The sequence below is a fragment of the Solanum verrucosum genome, unplaced genomic scaffold, assembly GCF_900185275.1.
Source record: "Solanum verrucosum unplaced genomic scaffold, falcon-dt-bn FXZP01000165.1, whole genome shotgun sequence".
Taxonomy (NCBI): Eukaryota; Viridiplantae; Streptophyta; class Magnoliopsida; order Solanales; family Solanaceae; genus Solanum; species Solanum verrucosum.
The window spans coordinates 2,604,397-2,631,284 of NW_026020340.1; the positions used below are offsets into that span (position 1 = coordinate 2,604,397).

Genomic DNA, 26,888 nt, shown 5'->3' on the forward strand with positions numbered 1-26,888 from the left:
AGATAACCCGAACATCACGATTATTAAAAAAATTGACGCAATCTGCCAAAGTACTACAATAGGACTTGGTACGGTATGTGCTCCTCTCTACGTTTAGGTTTCTAATCTCATCATGTAAATTTTGTTTGTTGGCAAAAGGGAAAAGATGACTAAAATTATTTTTCATTGCTTCTCCATCTTATGAAGCAAGGCAAATCAACTTTCACTTCATCATTATTTGATAAATGTTGTAGATTTAAACAATATGTAATTTGATATTGAAACAAATGAGAAATGATTGATTTCTTATCAAACTTTGGGCACGGGCAACCCTATCTAGTCAAATTATAAAGATCACTCCCTTCCCTTCTCAAAGTAAAAGACTTTTTATAGAGTTAATATCTCAGATGATCGCTTAACTATGAACTCATTCAAAAGTCACTCAACTATGAATTCTTTTCTCAAAAAGTCACTCAATTTTTTCTCAGAAACAACTATGGTTCCTTTCCTTCGGTGACATGCCCAGGAAGAAGGCCAAAGCAAAACTGGCAGCTTGGTAAACCAATAGTGACCTCTTCTTTAGGCCGGCAACAAAAGATGATTTTATCATTAGTGACCCAACGCATACCAGCATGGATTTGAAAAGTTTCGATCGAACCAAGATTGAGATTTGATACTTTGACAGTCATCCAATATGTACAGGTCGCCTCACAACAATTCACTTTCTCAATCTTCATGACCTTATACTTGAAAACATTGCACTCTTTCTCGTTATAATCCTTGATAGAATGGTTAGCTAATTCCATCAGTAACTCAGCTCTGCCATTGAAATTCTGAGATGGGTTTAATGGACCTATTCTACCATTGATAAAGTCATCAATGTCAAAACACTGTCAAAGAAGCAAAAAAAAATTATGTTAAACATTTTATTGATAGAATTATTATAAGGGGATATGCGATACAGAAAAAATTAAACAAACTTACATGCGATTGGCGATACTGGCGACAGTATGCCAGCCAAATTGGGAGATATTCTGGGGGATAATCCTCCAAAGTTGTATCGAATCGACAGCATTTTTTGTCACACCTGCAATACGGGGTTAGATAGGACCCATCAATGCATCTTCCTAGTGCGGCAAGTTTTTCTCTTCGGTCCTCCAACGAGATCTCGGGAATAGGTTGGTGTTTTCGACACAAGAATTGCAAGTCGTCGGGGGTCGGAGGAACTTTTTGCCTAGTTTCCGATGGTGGCAATTGCAGAGTTGGAAACTTGGGCGATTTCGTGTGATATGCCAAGTCCCATCCAGGTACATGCCAATTCTCTATATAAGATTCTTTTAGTTTTTTCTCCTCCTCTGTTAGAATTTTTGTACTAAGTTCTAGTAACCTCTTATCCCATGCCTCTTTTTGTTTCTTCTGATCCTCTGTTACCTCCTCCGGTGATGGTACCAAACCTTTTTCTATTTCCCATGAACAGTTTTGTTTTTCCCAATTTCCATATCCTTCCCCGTCAATAAGTGATTTCAGTCTCTTCTCTTCGTATGAGTACTGTTTTTCCCAATTCTCAAATTGTGCTGCTGCACCAGAAAGGTCTTTTTGCCAATTCTCTTCAGCCATTTTTCAGTTGATTGAAGAGATCTCTGTAACTAAAGTGTATTATGAGAAGAAATATGCGTCTGTTGATTAAATAGAGACCGATGGGGTTTCTTAAATAGGTTTATGCAAATCCTATTTAGAATAGGAAAATGAATAGAAAAGGTTTATATAATCCTGTTTAAAATAGGAATAGTAAATAATACTTCTTATGTTCTTAGTTACTTGTTCACTTTTCCTTTTATAGTTGTCTCTAATTATTTGGACAAATCAAGAAAGGACAAATTTTTTTTACCTATTATACTCTAAATTAATTACTTTGAAAAAGGTAAAACTTTTTTAAAATCTTAAATTTTTAATTCATCCACTTCATATTTAATAGGGGTAAAATGTTAAACTCACTATGTCAAAATGGACAAGTAATTAGAGACGGAGTACTCAACATATAAATATCTCATTAAACATATATATGTATGTAATTGTGATTCATATTTAATGTATTACATAAATGTTTAATTGTAATCCATAATTAGATGAAAAATATGTATATAAATTATTAGATGTATCATATAATTGAAAATATATATGTATATAATTGCAATTGATTGTCTCAATATCTTTGATGTATTTGCAATTCCGGAGTCAAATAAACTCTTTATAAATCGCACAATCTCTTTTTCACCATCATTCAACAAACCATACAAATGCCAAGTAACATCCTCAACAACTCAACAGAAACAAAATTCAAAATTAGAGCTTCGGAAATGAATAATAATAATTTGATGCACCAAAAAAAATCTTGTATAGGCACTTACACAAATGCTACAACTATACACAACGTGAAAACCCAAAATTGAAAATTTGGGAAACATTACCGCGTATTTTTACCAAAATTACAGGCCAAGTAGGCAACACATCTGAAATAATCAGCTTATCCAAAGTGTGTTATTGCACAAGAGATGCTATCATGATTTGACATCCTTCAGCACTCCGCCTTTCTCAAGTTCATCAACAAGGTCTTTCAATGCTGGAACCTTCCCGGCAAGAGTCCTGTAGAGTCTGGAATACCGAGCTCTGGTTCCGTCTGCTGTCTTTGCAAGAGCAAGAAGGCTTAGAGACTGCGGGAGTTGTGTGAATAACTGTTTCATCTCATCTAAGCTCAAATTTTCAAGAACAGGTGGTCTGGGAACAACTCGGACAATCTCACCCCCTTTAGGTTCTTCAACTTGTGCATCTGCTTTAACGACCAGTTCAGAGTTTGAGTTAGCTCCACATTTGACGATAAATGGGCTTGTTGAACCTGTGTTGAACTGAAGAACATTCCACTGTGTCACGTCAGTTTCACCCCCTAATCCCACATTCGCAGGAGGCCGAGAAGCATGTACATTTTCATGAAGTCGGTCATCCTCTTCAGGAATTAACTGTCAAATTGTTAGCAAAAGCAAAATACATTAGTTGAAAGGAGAAAAAGTATCCTAGCTGAATGACCCTCTCATATATGAATAGAACTAGAAATATATCTGCAAATAACGTTGGACCAAAAATTTGTAATCTGAAATTATAAAGTCCGTATCAGTTCAGCAATTTATCTTCTGCTATGTTGCTCAAACTCTTCAAAACTATCAGCAGATTCTCCAAAATTAGTGTATTTTTGGAGAATCCGACATGGGTGCGGCATCAAAAGTGAAGAGTCCGTCCAACTTAGATCTTCTGTCCTTTGCTATCGCTAGTTCTCTCATGACAGCTCAGTTGCAGTTGGTAATAGCATCCACTCAAATATATAAAGCTAGACACAAATTTCTCTCTAAGACAGTATTTTCTCGAGTCAATAGAATGTTATCACATATACACAACCTCAGCAGGTAAATATCAGCAATTAATTGAAGAGCTGCACATCTACGGTACTCATGAAAATGTGATGCTAAAACATTGTATAATACTCAACATATGGACTCCTATCTTCAGGATGACCAACATAAACACCAGATACTTAACAACCAGCAGCGATAAAAGCAACTAGGTACCTCAACAGCATGTCGTGCCTCATCAATGTGCCTCTGAGCACACGGATGATCAATGTCAAGCAAGGAAGGCATTCGTTCTGCAAGTTCATCTAGAGAAGCTAGCAAAGCTTTCTTCCTACTCTTACTGAGGGTGTTCACAGAGGATTGCCTCAGTACGTCCTGTTAAAATTAATTCATCAGATCGGTCTTGCCTTTTGATTCACTAGCACAGTTAAACAACGATCCAGAGGAAAGTGACTGGGAAATTAATAAAACACCTTGACTAGTTTCAAAATGCCATCGAGGGAAATCAAGGATGCAAGTCGGGCATCTTCAGCTGCAGTAGAAGGATTTCGAACCGGTGAACTCCCATCTTCTAATGTCAACATTGTCATATCACTTCTTATTTGTTGCAAAATCTGTTTATGAGAGTAAACTGAGTCATACTAGCCTTCCAACTATCTAAATTCAAATAAAATGATATATACAAGAAAAATGAGTTCATACGACAGGCTGTGGGCTATTCAGTAACCTAGGCATAAGGATATTGTGGATAATCATCCTCAGCCCAACTTTTTAACACCTCCTGGAATCATTCGGCAGTTCAGCATATCATATATTACTAAAAGTGGGGAAAAAAAAAGCTCAAAGTTGGATTACAAAAATGCCCTTTGCTATTGTTTTTTATATTAAAATATGTCTTTCATTAATTTTTTAAAATTAAAATAATACACTTCTAAGCAAAGCACGTGCAGTGGAGTATTTATTGGTCATTCTCTTTTCCTCATTAACATAGTAAATATATATTTATTCTTTATGTCTTTATTAAATTTGTTAGATATATTACGTCCATTTCTTAAATCTAGAGCAAGAGTTCTTTGCTATATCACATACTATTATATGCTATATTATCTTAATTAGTTTTACATTATTCAACATTTCTTATTTTGCACAAGAATAACCAAAATTAAATAAAAAGAACTAGTTGACACTATTATATTTGCATAGAACAACATATACAAAAGAATAATGTAATTAATAATTATCAACGTTAGATTAGGCCTATAGAAATTTGTATGATAGTAAAGGATAAACATGCGGAGCACGTTCCCAGAACTAGTACACATAAAGTGAGGTTCTTGCTTTACAGTTTATCAAGCAATTGTGGTTCACTTAAAATATTAATTAACTCAACAATAGAAAGAAAATGGCATGATAATACGCCTTTTTTCTTTATCAAAAGAGATCCAAAGTAGATAATCTTCGGCAATGTTGGTCCATCGGTAGCTAGGGGTAATTATTCAGTATTACTTGGAGATAACATACATTAACAAAAGTAGCAATTCAATTTACTAACGCACCTTTCTTCTTTTGTGATTAACAGATTCTAAAGCTGAATGCAACTTTGCCACATGGATAGAGTCTTCTGCCACTTCAGTTGACAGTGTATCTGCAATGTCCTGATAAAGAATTGAATAAGAACAAGATAAGCAGGATCAAGACAAAAGAGACCCTAATTGGATCCAATCGATCTTTCTTGTGTAAAACTGTATAAACACTACGATAAACTGTAAGTAATTAAAACAAATTAATCTGTTATTATGATTGCCCTTGACAAAACTGCAAAGTAAGTTTCTTTCTTCTTTTTTTTGAGGGGTAGGGGGAATAAATAAGTGTGGATAATAGTTTCGGCTACTCTCCCCCCAAACTACCCCTAAATTGATAGATAGAGAACATAGATGCCCGTGTAACAAATAGCATAACCTGGTCAGAGATTTAAGATGTGGCTTTATACATGCAAGCTCAATTGCACTACTTGCTAAAATATTAAAATATAGCTTTGAAAGGAGTGGCCCTGAGTTAAAAGTCTTCAGCTGCCCACGCCAAAGCTATGCTGTTTCTATGATAAGTGAGGATAACCTGACAAGACACCCATGAATGAGCAAAACTTGCTCACCTGAAGGCTGAAGCCCTATTCAAGCAAAATTTTAGATTTTTGGTAGAGTGGATATGACTCTAGATTTTTCCTATGTCTTACTTGTGGGACTAAATCCTGGTGTTTGTATTATCAATTATGAGACAGGAACTTCTAACCGGATGACATCTTCACCAACAAACTTCTTCCACCTTTGGCAACCATAGAAATGTAAGCCCCAACAAAAACAACGCAAATAGCAACAGGTCAGAGGAAAAGCGGAAAGAGAGAAGTTTTGGTGGCCCCTCCGACTTTTATTTTGTAACAAGGGGTGAAAGAGAAAGAAGAAAAGGAAGAACTTATTACTTTTCCCAACATATTTAAAGTTCGAAAGTTGCCATCGTTTCTAAGAGATGCAAGGAGTCTCAGAGCAAAATTAGCTCTAAAGGAGACTTATCACATATTGCCAGCCCCCTTCCAAAAGGAGGAGAAAATACAGAAAACATGCATAAACAATCATTTTACAATCACCCAAACAACAACAACAACAACAACATACCCAGTGAAATCCCACTAGGTGGGGTCTGGGGAGGGTAGAGTGTACGCAGACCTTGCCACTACCTCGTAGAGGTAGAGAGGCTGTTTCCGAGAGACCCTCAGCTCAAGTACATCAAATCCAAGTAAAAGGCGAGGAAAACAGTGTATAAAACAAAACATCCAATAAGAAAGAAAGTATACAATCAACAAAGGAGACAGTAACAACCATAAAACAAAGCGATAAGTGAAACGCAGTAAACAACAAAAGGCTATAGGTAGCACAGACAGGAACTGCAAGTGCAAGGCTAGGACTACTACAAACGCTAACAACCCATACCCTCTCACGGGAGGACAACACGCTAGCCCTACTAACCTTCAACCTTAATACGCGACCTCCACTCCTTCCTATCTAGAGTCATGTCTTCGGTAATGCGAAGCTGAGCCAAGTCTTGTCTAATCACCTCTCCCCAATACTTCTTAGGCCTACCTCTACCCCTCCGCGTACCATCTACAACCAGCCCCTCACACCTCCTCACTGGGGCGTCTGCGCACCGTCTCTTCACATGTCCAAACCATCTCAATCTCGCTTCCCTCAGCTTGTCCACCACAGAGGCCGTCTCTTCACATGTCCAAACCATCTCAATCACCCAAACAACAAAAGCGACAAACACAAGCAAACTCAAACACATTGTTCTTAGAAGCATAATCCAAATCACCTAGAAAACTTATGTGCACATGTTGTAGTATTTTATTTTTTTGAAAGGTAAAAGAAAAAAAAAATACTACAACATATAGACATATGTTGTAATATTGCTGACCAGCGTTCCTTAAATTTAAAGGCCCGTCTCAACAACAGGTCAGAAATCAAAGCTAGCACACTGCTTCAAGATTTTGATTCACATGACAAACAACATAAATGTTATAATTTTAAAGAAAAATGTAAAAAGCAAGTGTATGTCAACTCTTCAAAAAGAATTCAAAAGCTTGTGTGTCAGTTCTTCAAAGAAAACTCAAAAGCTGCATGGGGAGATGAATATGTAGCCTTAATGATAATAACTTAATAAGTTAATAGCAATAAAAGTAATAGCCCTAACATCCCTACAAGATAAACAACTACGTGTATTGTGAACAGATTATGATACTTAAACATGGATAAACAAGTGAAAAATATAATAGTGAAATGCAAAAGAAGTGGAGCAGCAAATAGAAACATGTCACTTCAAGATTAAGGTATAATGCACAACTCTTGTATACAGTCTAAATTTTCCCAAGGAAAAGTTTTTGATTGAAAGAGCTACCCCACAAAACTAGGGGGGTAAGGTCTGCGTACATCCTACCCTCCTCAAACCCCACTTGTGGGATTACACTGGGTATGTAGTTGAATAGTATATAGTGGAGGGAGTAAAATGCAAAGATCACATGGAAGTACCTTCAAGTACTGGAGTTGGGAATTGTAAACTCTCTTTGCATATTCAGATAAGAGCTGACCAAGTGCATCAGTGCTAGGGGGCATTGCAGCACCTAGTCCAGCCATCCATCCATCCATTATTGCAGTAGACAGAAGCTCAAGCTGACCCGTTGCTCCACCAACTGTGTCATCAGTGACAGACAGAAAGTCGAAGTTCTCTGCAAGCCAATTCCTGATTTGGCGTTGAAGCTCGCCAGCCGGAGTATGTACAAAAAGAGCAGCAAGACCCCTGTTTCCAACCGCAAAACTTTTAGCTTCCTCAGTTATCTCCCTAAGTTTTCCACCAGTTACTTGCTGCCTCTGTATGTCCTATATGATTAAATTCCAAGTCACATAAGCCACTACCAATTGAATGTTAAATAGATGTAACATGCACGGATAAAAAGTTAAGAGACAAGAGAGGGAAAAAATAATAAATAAGTAAATAATAACAACACTCTGAAAAAGAGCTCAAGATGAAGTGTATATTTTTGTTTTACGTTTGGTGTAAAGAAGTCTTTGTACAAGATGTAGAGTCTCTTGTTGTCTCACTGGGTCTTTGTAACTGTCACGAAACTAGCTTTGGTTAAATTTTTGGACTACTTAATATAATATACTCAAATCTGTAACCGTGTTCAAAAAACATACTTATTTCCTTCAACAGACCAAATAGCAAAGTGATAAGAATAGGGTTACTTGAATAAATAAGAAAATAACGTGGTAGCAAAATTATAAAGATTAAAGAAAGAAATTGAAAGATATGTGAAATTCAAAATTAAAATCTCCAAATAAAGTGCTAATTGATCTTAATATTTAAAATTAGTGGATTAAAACTAATTATGATACTAATAGAGTCGATTCAAGAATCTAGATCAAAAGTGATCAGAAATTAGAGACAACAATTAGCATAAGACTAATCACTTTCTTTATTTTACGAATAAGAACCAAAGATATCAAGTTAAGAATTAATTTTACTTCTTAAATAATCATTCTCATAAGGTTGTAAGATAAATCCATAGTCATCACACACAAAGTTGTAAAGAAGAGAAACCTCTCAAATAATATTAATCACGTCTTTTCTAATTAAAATAACAAAATCCACTCCCATATATAGGGATAAATTTTAATATTTAGACAAACATGATTAATATTATTTGAGAGGTTATCCTTCTTTACACCTTTGTATGGAGTAACTATGGATTTATGTTACAACCTTTTAAGAACGATTCTTTAAGAGGTAAGATTAATCATTAACTTGATATCTTTGGTTTCTATTAAAGTAAATTAAAAATGGTAATTACTCTTATACTAATTATTATCTCTAATTTCTTCAAAATAGGGATCTAGATCACTTTTTTAGCTAAGTTCTTGAATTAGCTCTATTAGTATCACAATTAGTTTGAATACTAAGATCAATTAGGATTCTTAGCACATTTTTTGAATTTGGGGATTTTCTTTTCAAATTCCACGTATCTTTCAATTCTTGTCTTTAATCTTTATAATTTCGCTTCCGCATTATTTTCTTGTTTATTCTGGTAACCCGATTCTTATCACGAAGCTAACTAGACAACCTAACAATTGCCGAAAAAAGATGCAGATATGGATAAGGGACAGGTAAGTTGCTTGTAATGCATATCACTCACCTGATCAATACCACGTATCTTCAGAACGACAGATGATAATTTTGATTTCTTTTCTGGCTTTAAATTTACTTTAAACCCTTGAATATGTTCATCAACCAGTGCATTCCTACTTGAATCATAGTGCATAGGCGATCTTCCAGGGCTACTACCACGGCTAGAGCTTCTGCTTTGGCCACTATAATTAGCTTTCTCCAGGAAGCGCTCCACAGGAGAAACCTAGAAATTCAACAATCAGTTGCTTTTGACAATCAGATAAAGGCAGTACAAAAATCCACTGAAATAATCTATGGAAGAACAGCCAAGAATCTGTTACCTTTATAGATTGCAACTCCGGCGACCTAGCAAGCAAGGATCTTATGTACAAAATCCTAACACGGGAAACAAGCATGGTATCCATCACTCTCTTTGGCTCCATTTTACGAATGAAAGCAAAGACAGCATCTCGAATTTCAGCAAGTATTTCATGCTCCCTAGAGGCACCTGCTTTGATAACTGCTGCTAAAACCTGATATAAATACCAAAACATTGTAGTTATAGAAGGATAGGGTACATCTGTAGGTTCAAAGAAAGTAGTCCTATCCTAATGCATACTCCAGAGAGCATATTCTGGACAGACTTAAAGACCTAATGCATACTCCAGAGAGCATATTCTGGACAGACTTAAAGACCTAATGCATACTCCAGAGAGCATATTCTGGACAGACTTAAAGACCTAATGCATACTCCAGAGAGCATATTCTGGACAGACTAAAGAACTAATGCATACTCCAAAGAGCAAAAGGGGATAAGATTTTACCAGCATCAAAAGCTTGTTTGCTCCATCAGAGATTGCAGCAAGGCTATCATATTGATCAGGATCAAATTCGTTCAATGCAGAAGTAAGATATTCGCCAGCTGGGGTAGTCTTGACCTTTTCACCACCAGATTTAACCAAAGCAACTGTGCCATCTGGCTTATCAGTTGATGAGGGCAGTGCTAGCACATCTGTAGCTCGTCCTTTGACATTGATATCATTTCTGTCACCCACAATGCAAGATGCAGTTAATAACCATGAAAGTACAGAAAAGACAATGGGGAAACCAGAAAATGCATAATCTATTAATAGTATACACCTTCCAGTTTCTCTATTCTGAGTAGTTGGAGCCTTTGGTAACGGACTAGACACCTGTGCAAGAAGAGCACAAATGAGATTAAAATACTCTTTCAGCAAGAGCAAAATGCTTGAGCCATACAATCTATCAGTTAAGCAAATAATTAAGAAAATATAAGTTTGCTATCTCCAACAACTTAAATTTTAAATGAGATGGTCACACACTTCACCAGTTAGGAACAAATGAACTAAAGAATGAAAACCCTAGAAATCTGAGAAAAATACTTCGGACGCCATTATTACCTGTGTTGATCCAGCTAGAGAGGCTTTCTCTGTCAAACGATCAAATAACTTCTCATTTTCTTCATGCAATTTCTGTCAAAAAGATAAAACACATTAATGACTCAAATGAATAGCAAGATATATCTAACCAGTAAAAAAAGCTCAAAAGTGTCTGATTTCCATTTCCAGAAGATACTAATTGAACATATAGATAAAGCCTAATCATCCTCATTGTCATTCCTCTTTAACAAAATTAAACTAAAGAATACAACGGTGTGTACTACATATACACAGACAGCATGAATAAGCTACCTCAATAAGTGCATCACGTTTTAAAAGTTCCTCTTCTAGCCTCTTGGTAACAGCTGCTGAGTCAATATCATCCCTCGTTGCCTTCAAACCTGTTTGGTCTGCAGATCTTAACTCTGACCCATCTTTTAACCTAGCCTCACTCGCACGTATTGCCTCATTTAACTGTGATTCAAGAGCTTGCAGTTTGGCCTACAATATAATGTGATCAGAAACTTCAAGCAGAACCATGTGCAAAAGGAAAATGTATTTCTTCTACCATAAAATAAAAGGTGAAATACAGTTTAAGTTAAAAAAAATACATAAATGAACAAAATGTAGATAATACGAGAAATATAATGATGAAGCAAGCTTGCAGAAACTAAAATAGTACAGTATAGAATGTTAGACTGAATAGGTATCCATCACAAAATAGAAAACAGTAAGCCTTGAGGCAATGATCCTCTTTCAAGTTTGAGTCACCGAAATAGCTTATGTAGCATACAGGGATGAGCCTGCACATAAGTAAATGATAAACTGCTTGACATGAAAGCATCAAGCATCTTGAACTGAGCCAACTTGAACAGTTGAAATTTTTGAGAAGTTCTTTCTTAAATATTCAAATTGTTTGTCAACATAGATCATAAACCCCTTGCAATCTTTTAAATTAAGCTTGTAAGATTATAATCCCCCAGCCCCAAAGGGAAAAATGTATAATATTCTTGAGATATTTCCCTCAAAGGAAATATGTATGATAGTCTGGAGATATTTCCCTCAAGAGCAAAAATGTATGATATTCTTAACATCATAAACCCTTTGTTGGCTGGTGTAATATCAATTTGGAAGTTTTTTTGTTTTGGTGGGGTACATCAGGCCTGGACTGTAGGGCAACGATTTGGGGCAATGCATGAAGTCCCAGGTATCAAGCTACCTTGATGAAACTTCCCCCAAGAAAAATTGAGTCAATTTCATGTGGGGTGAGACCCCACGTATCAAATATTAAACTGATAAGAACAGATTAGTACTTGATCAGTTATTAAACTGATAAGAACAGTTCAGTACTTGATCTTAGCGAAAAGGCTGAGAAAGGTAATAGCAACAATTTAAAATTACCCAGCCGTATGCAACAATGAATGGAATAATGGAGCAAGATAACATCTTTTAAAGGTAGACTAACTTGATTAAGTTATACCAGATACGCACTTGGAGAGAAAAAAGGCAATTGTATAAAAGTAACTAACCTGCAACATCTGAATAGTTGAATCACGTTGTTGTATCTGCAATTTCTGTTCTTGCTCCAACTGTAAAAGTTGAGCTACTTGATTTCTAATTTGAGTATTTTGATCCTTCTCAATCTTAAGTTTATCCGTAATCATGATATTCTCAGCCTACATCAGAGAGAAAACACTGGATCTTCTTAGTAACATGATTCTTGACTAGACATAAGGTTTGAGTTTATCAGTTTGGACAGAGGAAAGAAAATTGGCATACTCTGAGGCCTCATTATTTTACATTAAGATTAAGACATCTGACACATCTAAATATTAAGATGTGCATTAAGATTTACACTTTTTTAATTGAAAAGATATGCATTAAGATTTACATGTCAGAACCTGAATATTAAGATCTAAATACTAAATAATTAAGATTGTTTGTTTCTCCAACATCTGAATATATAAAATTATCTTTATTTAAAAATTGACAAAATATAAAATTCAATAAAATATTAAATTAATCTAAGACTATATCAACAAAATATTTTTACAAAACTATATGGCAGTTGGTGGTGGTGAAGGCAAGTGGTAGTGGCTGTTGGTGCCAATTGGGGATAGTGTTGGCTAATGGTGGTGTTGTAGGTAGTAGCTAGTGGTTGATGGTAGATGATTCATGATAGTGATAGCTAATGTGGTGGTGAATGATGATGTGGTTGACAATATATAATGATGACTAATGGTGGTGATTATCGATAGTAATTGGCAGTTGTTCTGGTAATAAGGGTTGGTGGTGATGATTATAAAAAGTGTCTAGTAGTGGTGACAGCTGTTGTAGTGATCGGTTGAGGATGGTGGTTATGGGTGGTTGTAGTTGAAAATGGTGAACGTTGGCAGTGGTAGTTGATAATGGTGGGCGATGGCGATAGCAGTGAATGGATGGAATTGATGACCTGACATCTTTGTAGAATCCTTTAAATAAACATCTTAATTATTCAAACTCATTAAGTTGACTCCATTTGTCAGTTGAACCCTTCTACTCATCTTTTTGTCAACTGAACCCTTAAATCAATTAAAACATAATATTTTAAACCCGTTTTATCCTATGTGCACCCAAAGGGTAGCGGGTACGGGTTTCCCTTGTCATAAGAAAAAATCGTTTTTTGACTTAGCATTCTATATGGCATAAGCAGTCAAGGTACCAGTGGTACACTCATTTTAGGAGCGTGATGGCATTCTAAAAAGGTAATAATATTCACTTTTGGCAATTATAACACCCAGCTTCTTCCCCAAGTATTTCAACACCATTGTTGCTCAAAATTTGAGCTTCCTCTTCTCTCTTACTCAATTTTTTCTCTCCAAATTTCTTAATTTTTTTTGTTTCTATCATTACTCCTGTAGTCCTGTTCTTCATACTCATGCAAATTCAATCAATTTTTTTTTTGCTCATTTAAATTCCTTCTTCACCATGATTCTTCGTTTTTAAAGTGTCACAATTTTTAATAAATTTTCTTACCATGCCGTCAAAGTGATAAGAATAATTTGATATTAGTGATTTTGCCTGATATATTATTCCTTTGCACAATACAATAAAAATCATTAATTTCTAGAGTAAAAAAGTTTCAAGATTTTGCTTTGTTACTTGCCTAATTTAAGTTTAATGAGTATTTGTTGTCATATTATGCATTCAATGAAATAATTCTATTTTCAATTATATTATAGGGTTTTCAGAAATCTCAAATTCTGAGCAAGAACATTACCCCCAAAAGATTACACCATAGCTAAATTTTAAACCCTAAAATATAGTAAAAATCAAAAGTACAGACAAAAAATGAGTGAAAAACAAACAAATATGAGAATGAGTTAACAAAATTAGAAAGATTAATAGAGAATTGAACTCAAACACCTTCAAAATCAAAAAATGTTATTGGGGTGAGGGTAGAAATCAGAGTTGAGAGAGTACATAGGTTTGGATGAAGAAAGGGTAAATGAAATGTTTAAAATAATTTTAAACTTGAATTTCAGTATGTAATTTCCTATGTGGCAGTTTTAAATGACGTGGAAATCTATGTGTAGGCGACTGTATTACACTATTGAGCAAGGACCAAGTAATTTCCTACACATAGATTTCCACGTCATTTAAAACTGCCACATAGGAAATTACATACTGAAATTCAAGTTTAAAATTATTTTAAACATTTCATTTACCTTTCTTCATCCAAACCTCTGTACTCTCTCAGCTCTGATTTCTACCCTCACCCCAATAACATTTTTTTATTTTTGAAGGTGTTTGAGTTCAATTCTCTATTAATCTTTGTAAGTTTGTTTACTCATTCTCATATTTGTTTGTTTTTCACTCATTTTTGGTCTGTAATTTTGATTTTTACTATATTTTAGGGTTTTAAATTTAGCTATGGTGTAATCTTTTGGGGGTAATGTTCTTGCTCAGAATTTGAGATTTCTGAAAACCCTATAGTATAATTGAAAATAGAATTATTTCATTGAACAAAAACATGCACTATAATATTGAAGAGTTCAATTTTAGTAGCAGAAATAACATCTTTCCTCTATTATTACTCTTACAAGAACCACCTGCTCTCACTCAACAAAATATAGCACCACAACCTCTTAAGAGACACATGCAACCAACTAGTGAAAAGTTCAATCTATGTAGCAGAAGTAAGATCTTTTCTCGTTTATTACTCTAACAAGAACCACCTTGAAGTTGCAAAAGTTATCAAGAAAACAAATATACAGGAAGCTTAGGTTGATGAAATAATGAGAAAGAAACCCTTCTCAAAAAAAAAATAATGAGAAAGAAACAGGCAAAAAAAAGAAAAAGTTACAAACCTTAAGATCTGACTGTAGTGTAGAAGAAACTTTCCATGCCTTCTGAACTTCATTGAAGAGTAGAACTCCCTGATCATTGGCCTGTTTCAGTTCCTGTTTTAGCCCAACTATTTCTTGTTTCAGATCAGTAATCTCTTTCTCCTTGTCATAAAGTTCCTTGCGTGTATCATTGGCCTATCAAAATAGCAAGAGTAGAATGATTCATTTCCATATGTATTACCAACCCACAGATCACTTGGAATTAGCGGGTGAATCAAACTTCAACTTCTCAATGTCACCAAGTAAAATACATCTACATCACTGAGTAAAGGGCATTGCCCTAACCCCAAATAAGAAAAAACAAATTATAAACAAGGATGTGGACCATCTGCCATAGTCCTGTTTGAGTGTCCACGATCAACAAATCAAGACTTACAATATCTCTCCATTTCTTGATTGTATCTCGATTCCCAAGGCTTAGTGTGGCATTTCTAGCTCTAGCAGAAAAATTGAGGGAGGATAATGTCTCAGACAAATTTGAAGCATTCGGACAGACATTAACAATCAGAAGCGTCTTTGCACTTTCACCTGCGAAAATAAGAGGAAAAAAAATATTAGAGGTATCTAGCCAGCAAATAGACTTTACAAGGGACAACAGAATAACACAAATTAGAAATATGTAAGAGGTGTTGTAGCAACTTATTACACAAGATACTGTAAGGTAAAAGATAACAACTCTTTCCCTCCAGATGCAAACACAGATGCAATCAAAAACATAAAATGTTAAGAGACTTATTTAGTTTCGACTTCTCATTATCAACTAATCTGCTCATTATGCAGCTTCAAATTGTAAGCATCACCAGTGTTGAATTTGACCATCTCCTTTAAAAGCTTAAATTGTTAGAGATCGCACATTGTTATTTACTTAGTTATATCTTCAATCAACCCCTCACGTGCAGGCTTGATTTTTTCATGAGCCCAACGCATGAAATATCTTTTTGATAAAGAGTAACAGTGAGAATTGAAGCAGGATCTCACCTGCTCTGACACCATGTTGAATGGTGTGACCATCTAATATAAAAGCTCAAGTTGTTAGAAAGAACACTTTTATTAGACCCTTATGATGAAATGGTTATGGAAGTTTGCATCTGCTGAGAACTCATTGTGGAAGGAAGTGATTGCTGCAAAATATGGAATGAGGGATAAGTGGATGACAACAGAGGTGACCTCTCCAGATGGGTCTAGTGTTTGGAGATCTATCAATGATCTGTGGGCTCTGGTGCTAGAAAGTTCACACTGTAAGGTGGGAAATGGCAGAAAGGTGGCTTTCTGGATGGACAAATGGTGTGGACAGGTTCCACTAAGCCAAAGGATTCCTGACCTCTACAACCTATGTCAAATGCAGCAAGCAACTGTAGCAGAATTATAGAATGATCAGGGGTGGAATTTGAGCTTCAGGAGAAACTTAAATGATTGGGAGATGTATAAAATAGCAGAGTTTTTTGTCACCCTAGCACAATTTAGTAACTTGTCTGATGAAGAGTGAATGAAGAGGATTCACTGGTATGGAATGTGGGGAGCAAAGGGCGTTTCCCTGTTAACTCAGCATATGAAGATCTCAACACAGTTGGCATTGAGGAAGTAGAATGGCCTTGGAAGATGATATGGAAAACTAAGATACCCTATAAAGTAAACTGTTTTACTTGGTTGTTAGCTAAGGAGGCAATTTTGACACATGAGAACTTGAACAAAAGAGGTTTTCACCTGTGTTCCAGGTGTTTTTTGTGTGAAGAGCAAGGAGAGACAGACAACCATCTCTTCTTACACTGCAAGTGGACAAACCAGCTGTGGCAAATGTTCACCAATATGAGAGAGATCAAATGGGTGAAACCAGGAAGGATAAAAAAGGTTTTGAAGTGCTGGAATAGGGATGGAAATGCAGGAATAAAGAAGGAGAGATGGAAGATTGTCCCATCATGTATATGGTGGACAGTATGGCTAGAGAGGAATCAAAGATGTTTTGAAGGAAAGCAGAGCAACATACAAAGATTTAAGCTTAATTGTTTAGCTCTGTATTATTTTTGGTGTAAACAAGTAGTCTTAGATAGCTCAGAAGTAATCAGCACAACTATAGATTGGTTGTAACTTGGTAGTGATAGGATCCTATGTAATTACAACACTTTTGGAGGGGAACTACACTTTTGAGGTAGTATACATGTGGATAATATAGACTAACTGTTACTTTTCTCAAAAAAAAAAAAACCTAATTATATCTTCATCAACTTGCACATTAAGTGAGTTCCGCAATTTGGCCTACCCAAGTCCAACTCTAAGAGAAACAATGTAGGGTTAAAGTCAAAGAGCAGAATCCAGCAAGTGCACCCTTCAGAAAGCCTCCCCTTTGATTTGGACAAGCCAAGCATGTATCCAGCCAATATACATTTTATGATTTTATGATAAAGTATAAGGTGGATCAATCCAAATATACATACATCTGTTATCATACTCTATACATCTATTTAGCAGTTAGGTGTCAAAATTATGCCTCGGAAAACCAGAGGCAACAGTCTTGTTCTTTTGTGATGATGTATCAGGATGGCATCAACAACAAGATGCAGATAGTACAAAAGAGAGATTGTTAGCTCTATTACAGTGAGGAAACAGTCATACTTTTACAGTATTTGCAGTCCATCTTTCTTCCCTTGAAATATATATGATTAGATACATGTTATGATTAGATACATGTTTAAATACTTGTGACAGTGTCTCATGTTGAAAGATATGAAAAATATGTATCATATAAAGTATATTAAAAGCTCCTAGCTATAAGACAGTTTTCCCATGTATGCCCCCCATATGCACTCTCGTTTCATGGCTTTAATTTGAGCTGACAAGGCCCATCCTCAAACTTTTTTTAATGTTTTCTTAAGCTGAAGATAGTTGCATCAATCATAAGAATATGAAAGTTGGATTTCTAGAATTATTTCCAAACTCCTGTAAAATACATCCACAAATCTAAAGCTACAAGTAATTACAATAATATAAATCAATCAATCAATGATGCCTCAATCCAAAGCTAGCTGGGATGGCGATAAAAGTAAACAAAGAATAATAAGAAATATAGTTGCAGTAATAGAGAAGAGTATAAAAAAGATGAGTAAACGTCAACATAATATCAAGCACATTGAGTAGAGCTCTTCAATCTAACTGAAGATAAGTTAACTGAATATTACAAAAGATCCCTTCACCATAGAAGAGAAAGATGACCTCGTCCTCTAGTGTGACAAGCTCTAGTCCATGAGCATATCTAAGAGAAAATAGAAAATACCTAATGAAACAACTTATATACCAGGGCATATAGCTTGAGACCACTTTTAACTGAAAGAAACAGTGGTCTACAAGTAATATCTAGAAGAAGCTTGCAAATGAACCAGGACAACTTTTAAATAACAAGGTCAACAAGCTACTCCATCTGTTTCAATTATGTGTCTTACTTTCCTTTTTAGTCTATTTCAAAATGAATATCACTTTCTAAATTGAGTAACTCTTTTAACTCAAACATCCCACATGGCTATGTTTAAAACCACAAGATACAAAAATCTTCCTTCCTTTTCTAAACTCCGTGCCTAGTTAAACTAAGACACATAAAAATGAAATGGACGGAGTAATAATTTCCCTTCTAAGCAGAAACAACTGCACATAAGCATGAGTCTGTGTGTGGGTTTGTATGTATGTATTTATATTACTATTAACAATATAACAAAATTGAATAATATGAAACAGTATATTGAAGAATATATTGACCAGTATTATAACCAATTGGTTACCTAGTGAGTCTGCAAGTATTTTGGTGAGCATTGAATTTCCATATGGAACAATGTCTTTTTTTGATGTCAAGGAATTCAAAACATCTCCCAATCTGCATGTCAATATCAAAGCTGAGTATATATACAGAAAAATTGCAGTTAAACACAATATGACACTTTTTTCTATCATTTATGCAAAGATATGGCACCTGGGCCTAAGTCAACCCCAAAAGCTAGCTCATGGGGGGAGGATTGCCCAAGTCCATATAAGGAGGCCACCAGTCCATTCCCCAACCAATGTGGGACTTTTACCCACTCTAACACCCCCCTTCACGCCCAGGCCCAACTAGAGCGTGGACCGGGAGCCCAAACGGGGATGGACCTGGCCCTGATACCATGTAAAGATATGGCACCTAGGCCTAACTCAACCCCAAAAACTAGCTCACGAGGGGAGGATTGCCCAAGTCCATATAAGGAGACCACCAATCCATTACCCAACCAATGTAGGACTTTTACCCAATCTAACAATTTCTAATTGTTTCATGAGGGTGTACGCAATTAATATTTCACAAGCATCATTATAGAAACTAATTTAAGAAATTGATTTTCCTTGGTCAACTATGTCTTAAAACCTCTAATGTAATCATCCCCTGCGTAGGAGCTCTTGTCACACACTTGATTGTGGGACCAACTATCCTCTTTAAGCTTCCATGTCTATAAGCATCGTCCTTTAGAACTCTCCCAATGATCTTGCATGTATGAAAATTGAGAAATAAGACATAAGATAAGCTTTAATCAGCCAATATTTGATTTCTAGTTTAAAAACCATCACATGAATGTCATCAGCTAAAAAAAGGCATTCAGAGTTCCAATCCAGAAACAGAAATATACTGAGAACAAAGAGATGGTCTCATGGGGCGAAAATGTGAAGTGATCCACCAAATTCCATTTCCGATCCAACAAATAAATTATTAACTCCATACTATTATGTCCTAGGCATGGGAAGCGAACATGCACGGGTTGAGGATAAAGTATTATTGATAACAAAAGGTTGACATGAACCACTTACGCAGAAAGAGATTTCATGACATGAAGCAACTCTGTTGCATGCTCGCCACTATCCTCTTCAATAGTGCTTTCACTTCCAGCCAAATCAACAAGAGAAAGCTTGCTGTATGAGGTCTCTCCAGTGATTAAGTTGGTATAATGTATATGTACTGTGACGATCCTAAAAAATGCAAGACCAAAGAAACATACAATTACAACTTAGAAAATTGGTAAACTCACCTATATTTTTCTCCAGACAATTCAGGAAAAAAAAAATTCATCATAGTGACTAACAGAAAGTCTGCATTTACCTTGAAAGAAGCACAGATACAGTCATACAGAGACACAATAGAGACGGGTTGTGCCTACATGCTAATCAGGATACCTTTTTTCTTTCTTTCTTTCCTTTCCGAACTTTAAATTAGAAAATCAGAGTTTCAAGAATAAAAAGTTATGCCATGAGTATGAAGGAGTGTACAACTGATGCAACTTCAAATACCTCAATCAAATAAAATATATGCAGAGCAATGAGTTCAACACAGAGGAACAGCAATTTTAGACAAATCAGAATCTGGACTGATATTGTGACAGGAACAAACAAATGATTCTTTATGTTGAGCATGTTCTTTTTCACCATTTTGAATATGAACATGTTCAGCGTGAACTAAATTGTTTTCTTTTTGTGAAGGAAAGGAAAACAATTGTGTTTTTCTGTTGAACACACTCACATTCAAAATGGTTCTTTTCTGAAAAATAAAAACACACAGTTGTTTCCAGAACTGTCAAACAAATTATGACAGAATATCTCAAGTTTTCATGGATAGCTTGCTCAGAGGACTTCAGATTAACTCGTGGGCAGACCATAAAGAAATCAAGAAAGGTGACATTCTAAAACATAGATGAGAAAAAGGATAGAATCAACAGTAACAGACAAATACCAACTGGAAAGAGTTGTAGACCATACAGATGAGAAACTCTAAACTTTGACCCATCACTTCCTCGATTCTGAAAAGCAAATTTGAGAACTCGGCCAAAATCCATTGGATTTTCAACCCTTTCCTGCAGAAGTTCTACAAAGCAATCCAACGACCCCATGCGAGCCTTCGGCAGATCAGTTCCAGAATGTATGAGCAGATCTCGTATCTGCAATAATTGGAAAAGCCCTAACATCAAAAAAAAATTGGGTATGGATTCCTTATAGGACCAGCATACATAATGCTGAAGATGAGAAAGCAATTAAATCTAAAAGATAAACATGACATCAATATAAAACCTGTTCATTATGAAGTTCAGAAATGGAAACTGAGAAATTAAATTTGGAAGTCGACGTTGCATCGGAGTTGGATAGATCAAAGAGCTCCTCAAAACACCTTGCGTATAAACCACGATCATGGTTGGATCCTTCCTGCATGAAGGGGGGAACGTGAGGAACCAACATTAATTACAAACCAACAGCTTAAAATAGTTGGGTATTTGGCAGATCAAATTTGATAAAGACCCAATATATTCAATTTGACTCAATTATACCACTAAAATTGAAATTTGGAAGTATAGAAACTTTGAAAATTAACCTCCTAGTGGAAAGGTTTCATAAGATCTTATGCATTTAAACCATGCCCAGCTAAAACTTCACAATTGGCAGTTTTTCAGAACCCATAAAGAGAAGAAATGTATAAATCGTTCAAAAGAAACAGATGAACATAAAAGGAAAACAGCCGTAAAGAGATGAGTGAGAGACCATTGTGTGTGTCTTTCCTGAGTGTGCTTGCCCATAAGCAAATATAGCCACATTGTATCCATCAAATGCTGACTGAACAAATGGCTGAACATCACTAAAAAGTTCAACTGCACAAAGAGAAACTAAAAATGTTAAGTTACACACTCATTCAAGATCTAGTATAGAAAGAAAAGAAGTAAATCCCCAATACCTTGTCCTACATGAGGTCCATAAACCCTGTCTAACTCAAAATCCTTCTTCGGATTTGCTACGCTATCATCAGCAGTATTGATACGAACTGTAACATCATCGGGAAATTCAACAATGGATGGACCTTCATCTTCAAAAAGAGGTCTCACACGACAAAACACCTTTATACTTCCTGAAATAATAACATAAGGTCTCATCTACATATATTACGTACAACATACACATATCTATCTCTATGCCTATCTGAAGGCAACAAACGTTCTCTCATAATACTGAAAGATTTTCTTTTCTAGATTACAATTTATTTCTAGATTTGAACATTTCATGTGTATTGAAAATACACATGTATGTGCAAGTGCTGATGTATATGCACAGATTTCTTCTCAAAAGAAGTTGTATATGCCCATTTTAAGAGACAAGGTTGGAAGCTAGAATAATAAAGCCAGGAGCATAGACTAAATACCTTGGGCAGTTAATAAGTCATTAAATAACCTTTTCTTCTCCGATATCAGAGGTGAGAGTCTAGCTTCTGTTTCAAGTGCAGCTTCATCTGAATAAGTAGAGAGAGAAACCAGAAATCCAAAATATGATCAGATTAATAGTTAATCAGAAGCCATCATAACCAAAACTCATTAGACAAAAGGACAGAAGAAGACAAAGAAAAGACCAAAAAGAATTCAGCTGTATAAGATTTGCAGTAATCTTTCCTCAAAGGCAATGGAGCTTGATTAAACATATGAAAAGGTTGTGAACTAACTTCAAGTTGCATCTGTGTCTTATTTTTGGTTAATCCATCTATTACAAAATCAAGACAAAATCTGCATAAAGCTTATAATTTACATGTGTTTGACAGTCTCCCAACTTCCAAAACGACATGTTAGAAAAGAGATCTAAGAGGAGAGGGAATGGAAAAAATGAAACATAAGGTACTTTTAATTTGAATTTTCTAGACAATATTGAATTTCAATTATCTATCTTAATCCATAGATTATCATTTTTCCTGAAGATGCAAACAGAAACCATTAACACTTAATTATGCAATTAATAGAGTTTAGTGATGTACCTTTATCTGTGAACAGGACATTGGGAGTCACCACTACTGAACTTTTCCAATATGGTATATTATTAAGCGATGACGCATTACATAAATTTTGTAGGAGTATGACAAGAAAATCATATACATAAAACAAAAATACAAGAAGAACGGTTGTTGAAATATAATAATTCATAGTAATAAAGATTAACCTTCTTATCTTAGACAAACAAGTTAGCAATGATAACTTCTTAATTGTAGAAAATAGACTCTTATGTAAATCTTCAACTTTGATATCTCAAATGTCATTGTGGATTTAAGAACATACTGAAGCAAATCATTGGGATAAGATTTTATATCAAATCTAAACTTTATTAACCTACTTTAATTAAAGTTATGCACAAAAGGCATCACAAAAATGCTTTACATATAGCCACACGCTTTTAGGCATTCTCGAGGTGATTAGAACTTTATCTTTAAGAAAATCTTGGGGCTTTGGGTAAAGATAATTTTTTATAATTACTTTAAGAATGTCTAGAAGCATGTGCTAGGCATTATTTGGGTTGAGTTGGGTTGGGCCTCATGGAAAGCATCATAAATAAAAGTGTACATGTAAATACATAGATATAGTACAGTTTATTTACCTAGCTTGCGGGTTCTATCAGCAAGTACACCGAGGTAGCGTGTCACACGGTCTAGTTTCGCATTGGAATATTCTTGCAGGTCACTGGCTTCTTGTCTCAGCTCTGAGTAATCTTCCCTGACAAGCTGCCCCAGAAAAAAATTGTATATATTCGGTAAGAAATTACTTAATCGCTTTTCCCCTGAACAAATAATGTTATCTAAGATTAAGATCTTTTCCATTTCCAGAAGAAGGCGCCCCCAAATTACCCTGAGGGGTAAAATAACATTAGCTCGTTTAAAAAAATTTAGCAGCAATTCTTTTAAAGCCTTGTGATTAATATAGTACAAGTAATCATGGAACTCCATGCTAATGCACTACATCAAAAACAACTTTTTAAAAAGGTTTGATTGATTCTAAGCTAGGATATCCTTCAGCAAACTGGAGAAACATGCCAAATACAAAGTTCACATCACTACATTTGCATGAATAGACAGCAGCAGTCTCTCTGTAGTGTCTTCCTCTTGATTTATATTACTACTTCACTGCATTACGTGGGCCAGTAAAGTCATCCATGTCCAATTTAGGAATAATATTGACATGGCATTCCAACAAAAATATAGATAGTAGTACTAAGGTCTGCGTAGACTCTACCCTCCCCATACCCCAATTGTGGGACTATGCTGATATGTTGTTGTAGCGTGCAGATTCTTCAATGCATATTAACAATTAGCAAAAAACTTAGTCATATCTACTAGATACCTCCACATACCCATACTGGATACTAGAAAGAAATTTTAATGGGATCTTTCACCTTAAAACTGGAAAGAAATTTGAGGCTACTAAATCTATTGAGAACCTAGATGATTAACTATTCAAACTCTCAAGAATATGAATATGTACTTGTATCAACCACGTGTACCACCTGTAAAAATAACATCGGCATAAGTACCAGACACCATCTATCGAAAATGGAAAATTGGTTATGGAGATTCCGTACAGTCAGAAATTAATGCAGCCTCTATCTCGAGTAATTATTGTCTCAGTAATAACTATTGGGGATCACTTGAGCCTGCACTTTATCACCAGAGAGTAAATACTAGAATCTGTAGTGAGAGAGAGAGAGAGAGATCTCAAACATAACCAAAACTACATGGAATGTAGCTAGCCAACCATTTTTTATGGATCAAAAAAAGCTCAATATAATTCCAAAATGGAACATTTACTCCATAAGTCAAAAGAAATCCAACTTTTCTAATAAATTAAGACAACTTTTCTAATATATTAAGAACTTAACACTCAAAATTCCCATCTCTCTATCTTCTTTGACAGAACATATAATTGATGGCGTTTGGAGCTTACATTTTTGAAGAAATTTCAATGATTGGGAAGTAGACAGGGCTGCTGAATTTTTCAACCTTCTGAATAAAAATCAGCAGCAATCTTTTTCAGGAAGTTACCGCTACAAAGATCTAACAAAGGTGGACAATCCTGAAAAACCTTGGTCATGAGAAAAAAAATGGAGGCCTAAAAGATGTTTTGAAGACAGTGCTTATTGCATTCACAAGATATAGGCCAATAATATATTTTTGTGTTGCTTTTGGTGTAGAATGGAACAAGTAAATGAGGCTGAAATAGTTTTACAGGTGCTCGAGTCTTTACTGGATTAGCTGGGGTAGTTTTGTTTTTATGCTCCTCTGCTTAGATTGTACAGAGGCCACAGAACAATCCTCGCGCTGGTTTATTTATAAAACTACCTTATCTTCTCAAAAAAGCAAATTATAACTCTCCATGTTATTAGTATACACTGTTATCGACCACACATACTACCACCTCTACCACTAGTGAACATCCACAAGCCAAAGTTGTAATCCTTAAATTTTCATCCAATGAACGAACTTGCTTAAACCAACTTGTTATCAGTATAAGAGAGAAAATTGTAGAATTTGTAGACATCTCTGTCTCAAGCTAACCACATAGAATTTAGAAACAAGTTCCATTAGCGACTAATAGGGGCCAAAGAGAATTCAATATACTACCAGATGGAATCTTTTACTCAGTGGTGGAAAGAAATTTCAATTTATTAAATAAATTTAGGATCTTGATTATGAACTATTCGAATCTCCAATAGCATACCTGTACACTAGTTCTAAAATAGACACAATCTAGTAGCAAGCTAACCATTCCCAACAACAAAGACCAAAATTGAATTTTTCACCGGAAACAAATTATGAACTTAATAATTTGACATTTCCATCTCTCAAAAACACTACTGTACGCTAGTATCAATCACTCTAACAGCCATATATGAACATAGCCATTAATCCTCTACCACTAGTTTCCAGAAAAACTTCAAACTCAAGTAAATACAACAAAAAGGAGATATCTTTCCAATTGCATTGTACTTTAGAACACTTCAATTATACAAAAACACACTAATATTAGCAGATCAAGTATTAAAAACTTTTCCATCTCTAAATAATATAACTGTACACTAGTTCTAAAATAGACATAATCTAGTAGCAAGCTAACCATTCCCAACAACAAGTACCAAAAATGAATCTCATTATAATTCCAAAATTGAGTTTTTCACCCTAAACAAATTAAGAACTTAATAATTAACATTCCCATCTCTAAATAACACTAATGTACACCAGTATCAATCACTCTAACATCTACAAATAAACAACAACAACTCAGTTACGCAGACCTTACCGCTACCTCATAGAGATAGGGATGTTGTTTTTGATAGAGCCTTGGCTAAAAATCTATAAATGAACATATCCATTAATCTTCTACCACTAGACTCCAGAAAAAACTTCGAACTCGAATAATTACAAAAAAAAGGGAGATATCTTTCCTATTGCATTGTATTTTAAAACACTTCACTTCTGTTCAATTATACAAAAACACACTAATATCAGCAGATAAAGTACTAAAAGGACGTAAATTAGCATGAAATAAAAATTAGAGACCTTACCTTTAGTTTATCCTTCAATTTCAATAGCTTAGAGTTGAGACCGTATTTAGATAGTTCTGAATGTGGCACAACAGCGGATGCGGCTGCGGCTGAGATCGAGTACCGTCGAGCCAACGGCGGCGGTCTCTGATACTCTTCATGCTCCGGCGACTTCCGAGGTTGAAATCCCGGCACATCCCAACTCCACCTATTGTTGTTGCTGTTGCTCTTCTGCTCCGCCATTGATGATCAAACAACAAAAAATAGTGGAAATTTGATAAATTTATCTAGAAATGGAGCAAAGAAGAGAGATTGAGCTGTTTCTCTCTCTTCCTTCTCTCTTTCTCTCTCTAAAGTTTTTGCTTTTGTCTGGGTCTAAATGTATTTTGGAAAATTGAATTTGTGGTTTGAATTTCTATTGAGGGAATGATAGAAATTTATGATTTTTCATCCTTGTATTTTTTGGTTAGTGTTGATTTAGTCCTTTAAAAATTTTGGTATGTTTGCTCATGATAGCAAAATTAGTAATTGAGTTAAGAATATTATAAAGTTATTTTTGAAACAAAAATTGATAAGGTTATTTGATCATAATTTTATATCTTGGAAAGTAATATTGATGACAAAACTCTCCTTTTTTTACTAGATTTTTTAGTTGACTTGACATGTTATATTTGTGT

The 26,888-nt window shown here is 35.2% G+C and overlaps 1 protein-coding gene and 1 pseudogene across 1 annotated transcript; both read right to left on the reverse strand.

The window, feature by feature from the left end:
- Nucleotides 1–2,300: 2,300 nt before the first annotated feature.
- Nucleotides 2,301–26,584, reverse strand: LOC125836953 (kinesin-like protein KIN-14B). Its single transcript, XM_049516097.1, has 23 exons — nucleotides 26,233–26,584; nucleotides 23,275–23,398; nucleotides 22,061–22,147; nucleotides 21,599–21,769; nucleotides 21,409–21,515; nucleotides 20,944–21,075; nucleotides 20,635–20,813; nucleotides 19,693–19,851; nucleotides 18,645–18,736; nucleotides 15,254–15,405; nucleotides 14,839–15,012; nucleotides 12,019–12,165; nucleotides 10,802–10,990; nucleotides 10,511–10,582; nucleotides 10,230–10,282; nucleotides 9,914–10,133; nucleotides 9,431–9,622; nucleotides 9,118–9,333; nucleotides 7,457–7,804; nucleotides 4,937–5,035; nucleotides 3,854–3,994; nucleotides 3,597–3,755; nucleotides 2,301–2,993 (listed from the first exon to the last, which is right to left on the reverse strand). Exons 1-23 carry the CDS (start codon nucleotides 26,452–26,454, stop codon nucleotides 2,538–2,540), a joined length of 3,891 nt encoding a protein of 1,296 aa, XP_049372054.1. The 5' UTR covers nucleotides 26,455–26,584; the 3' UTR covers nucleotides 2,301–2,537.
- Nucleotides 11,637–11,870, reverse strand: LOC125837295 (U2 spliceosomal RNA; annotated as a pseudogene).
- Nucleotides 26,585–26,888: the final 304 nt, after the last annotated feature.

Coding starts and splice junctions, on each gene's coding strand:
- LOC125836953 (XM_049516097.1), bottom strand. CDS start 26,454: ATGGCGGAGCAGAAGAGCAACAGCAACAACAATAGGTGGAGTTGGGAT. Junction 21,770..22,060: donor TGACTTATTAACTGCCCAAG/GTATTTAGTCTA, acceptor TTATTATTTCAG/GAAGTATAAAGGTGTTTTGT. Junction 21,076..21,408: donor CAGGAAAGACACACACAATG/GTCTCTCACTCA, acceptor CCCTTCATGCAG/GAAGGATCCAACCATGATCG.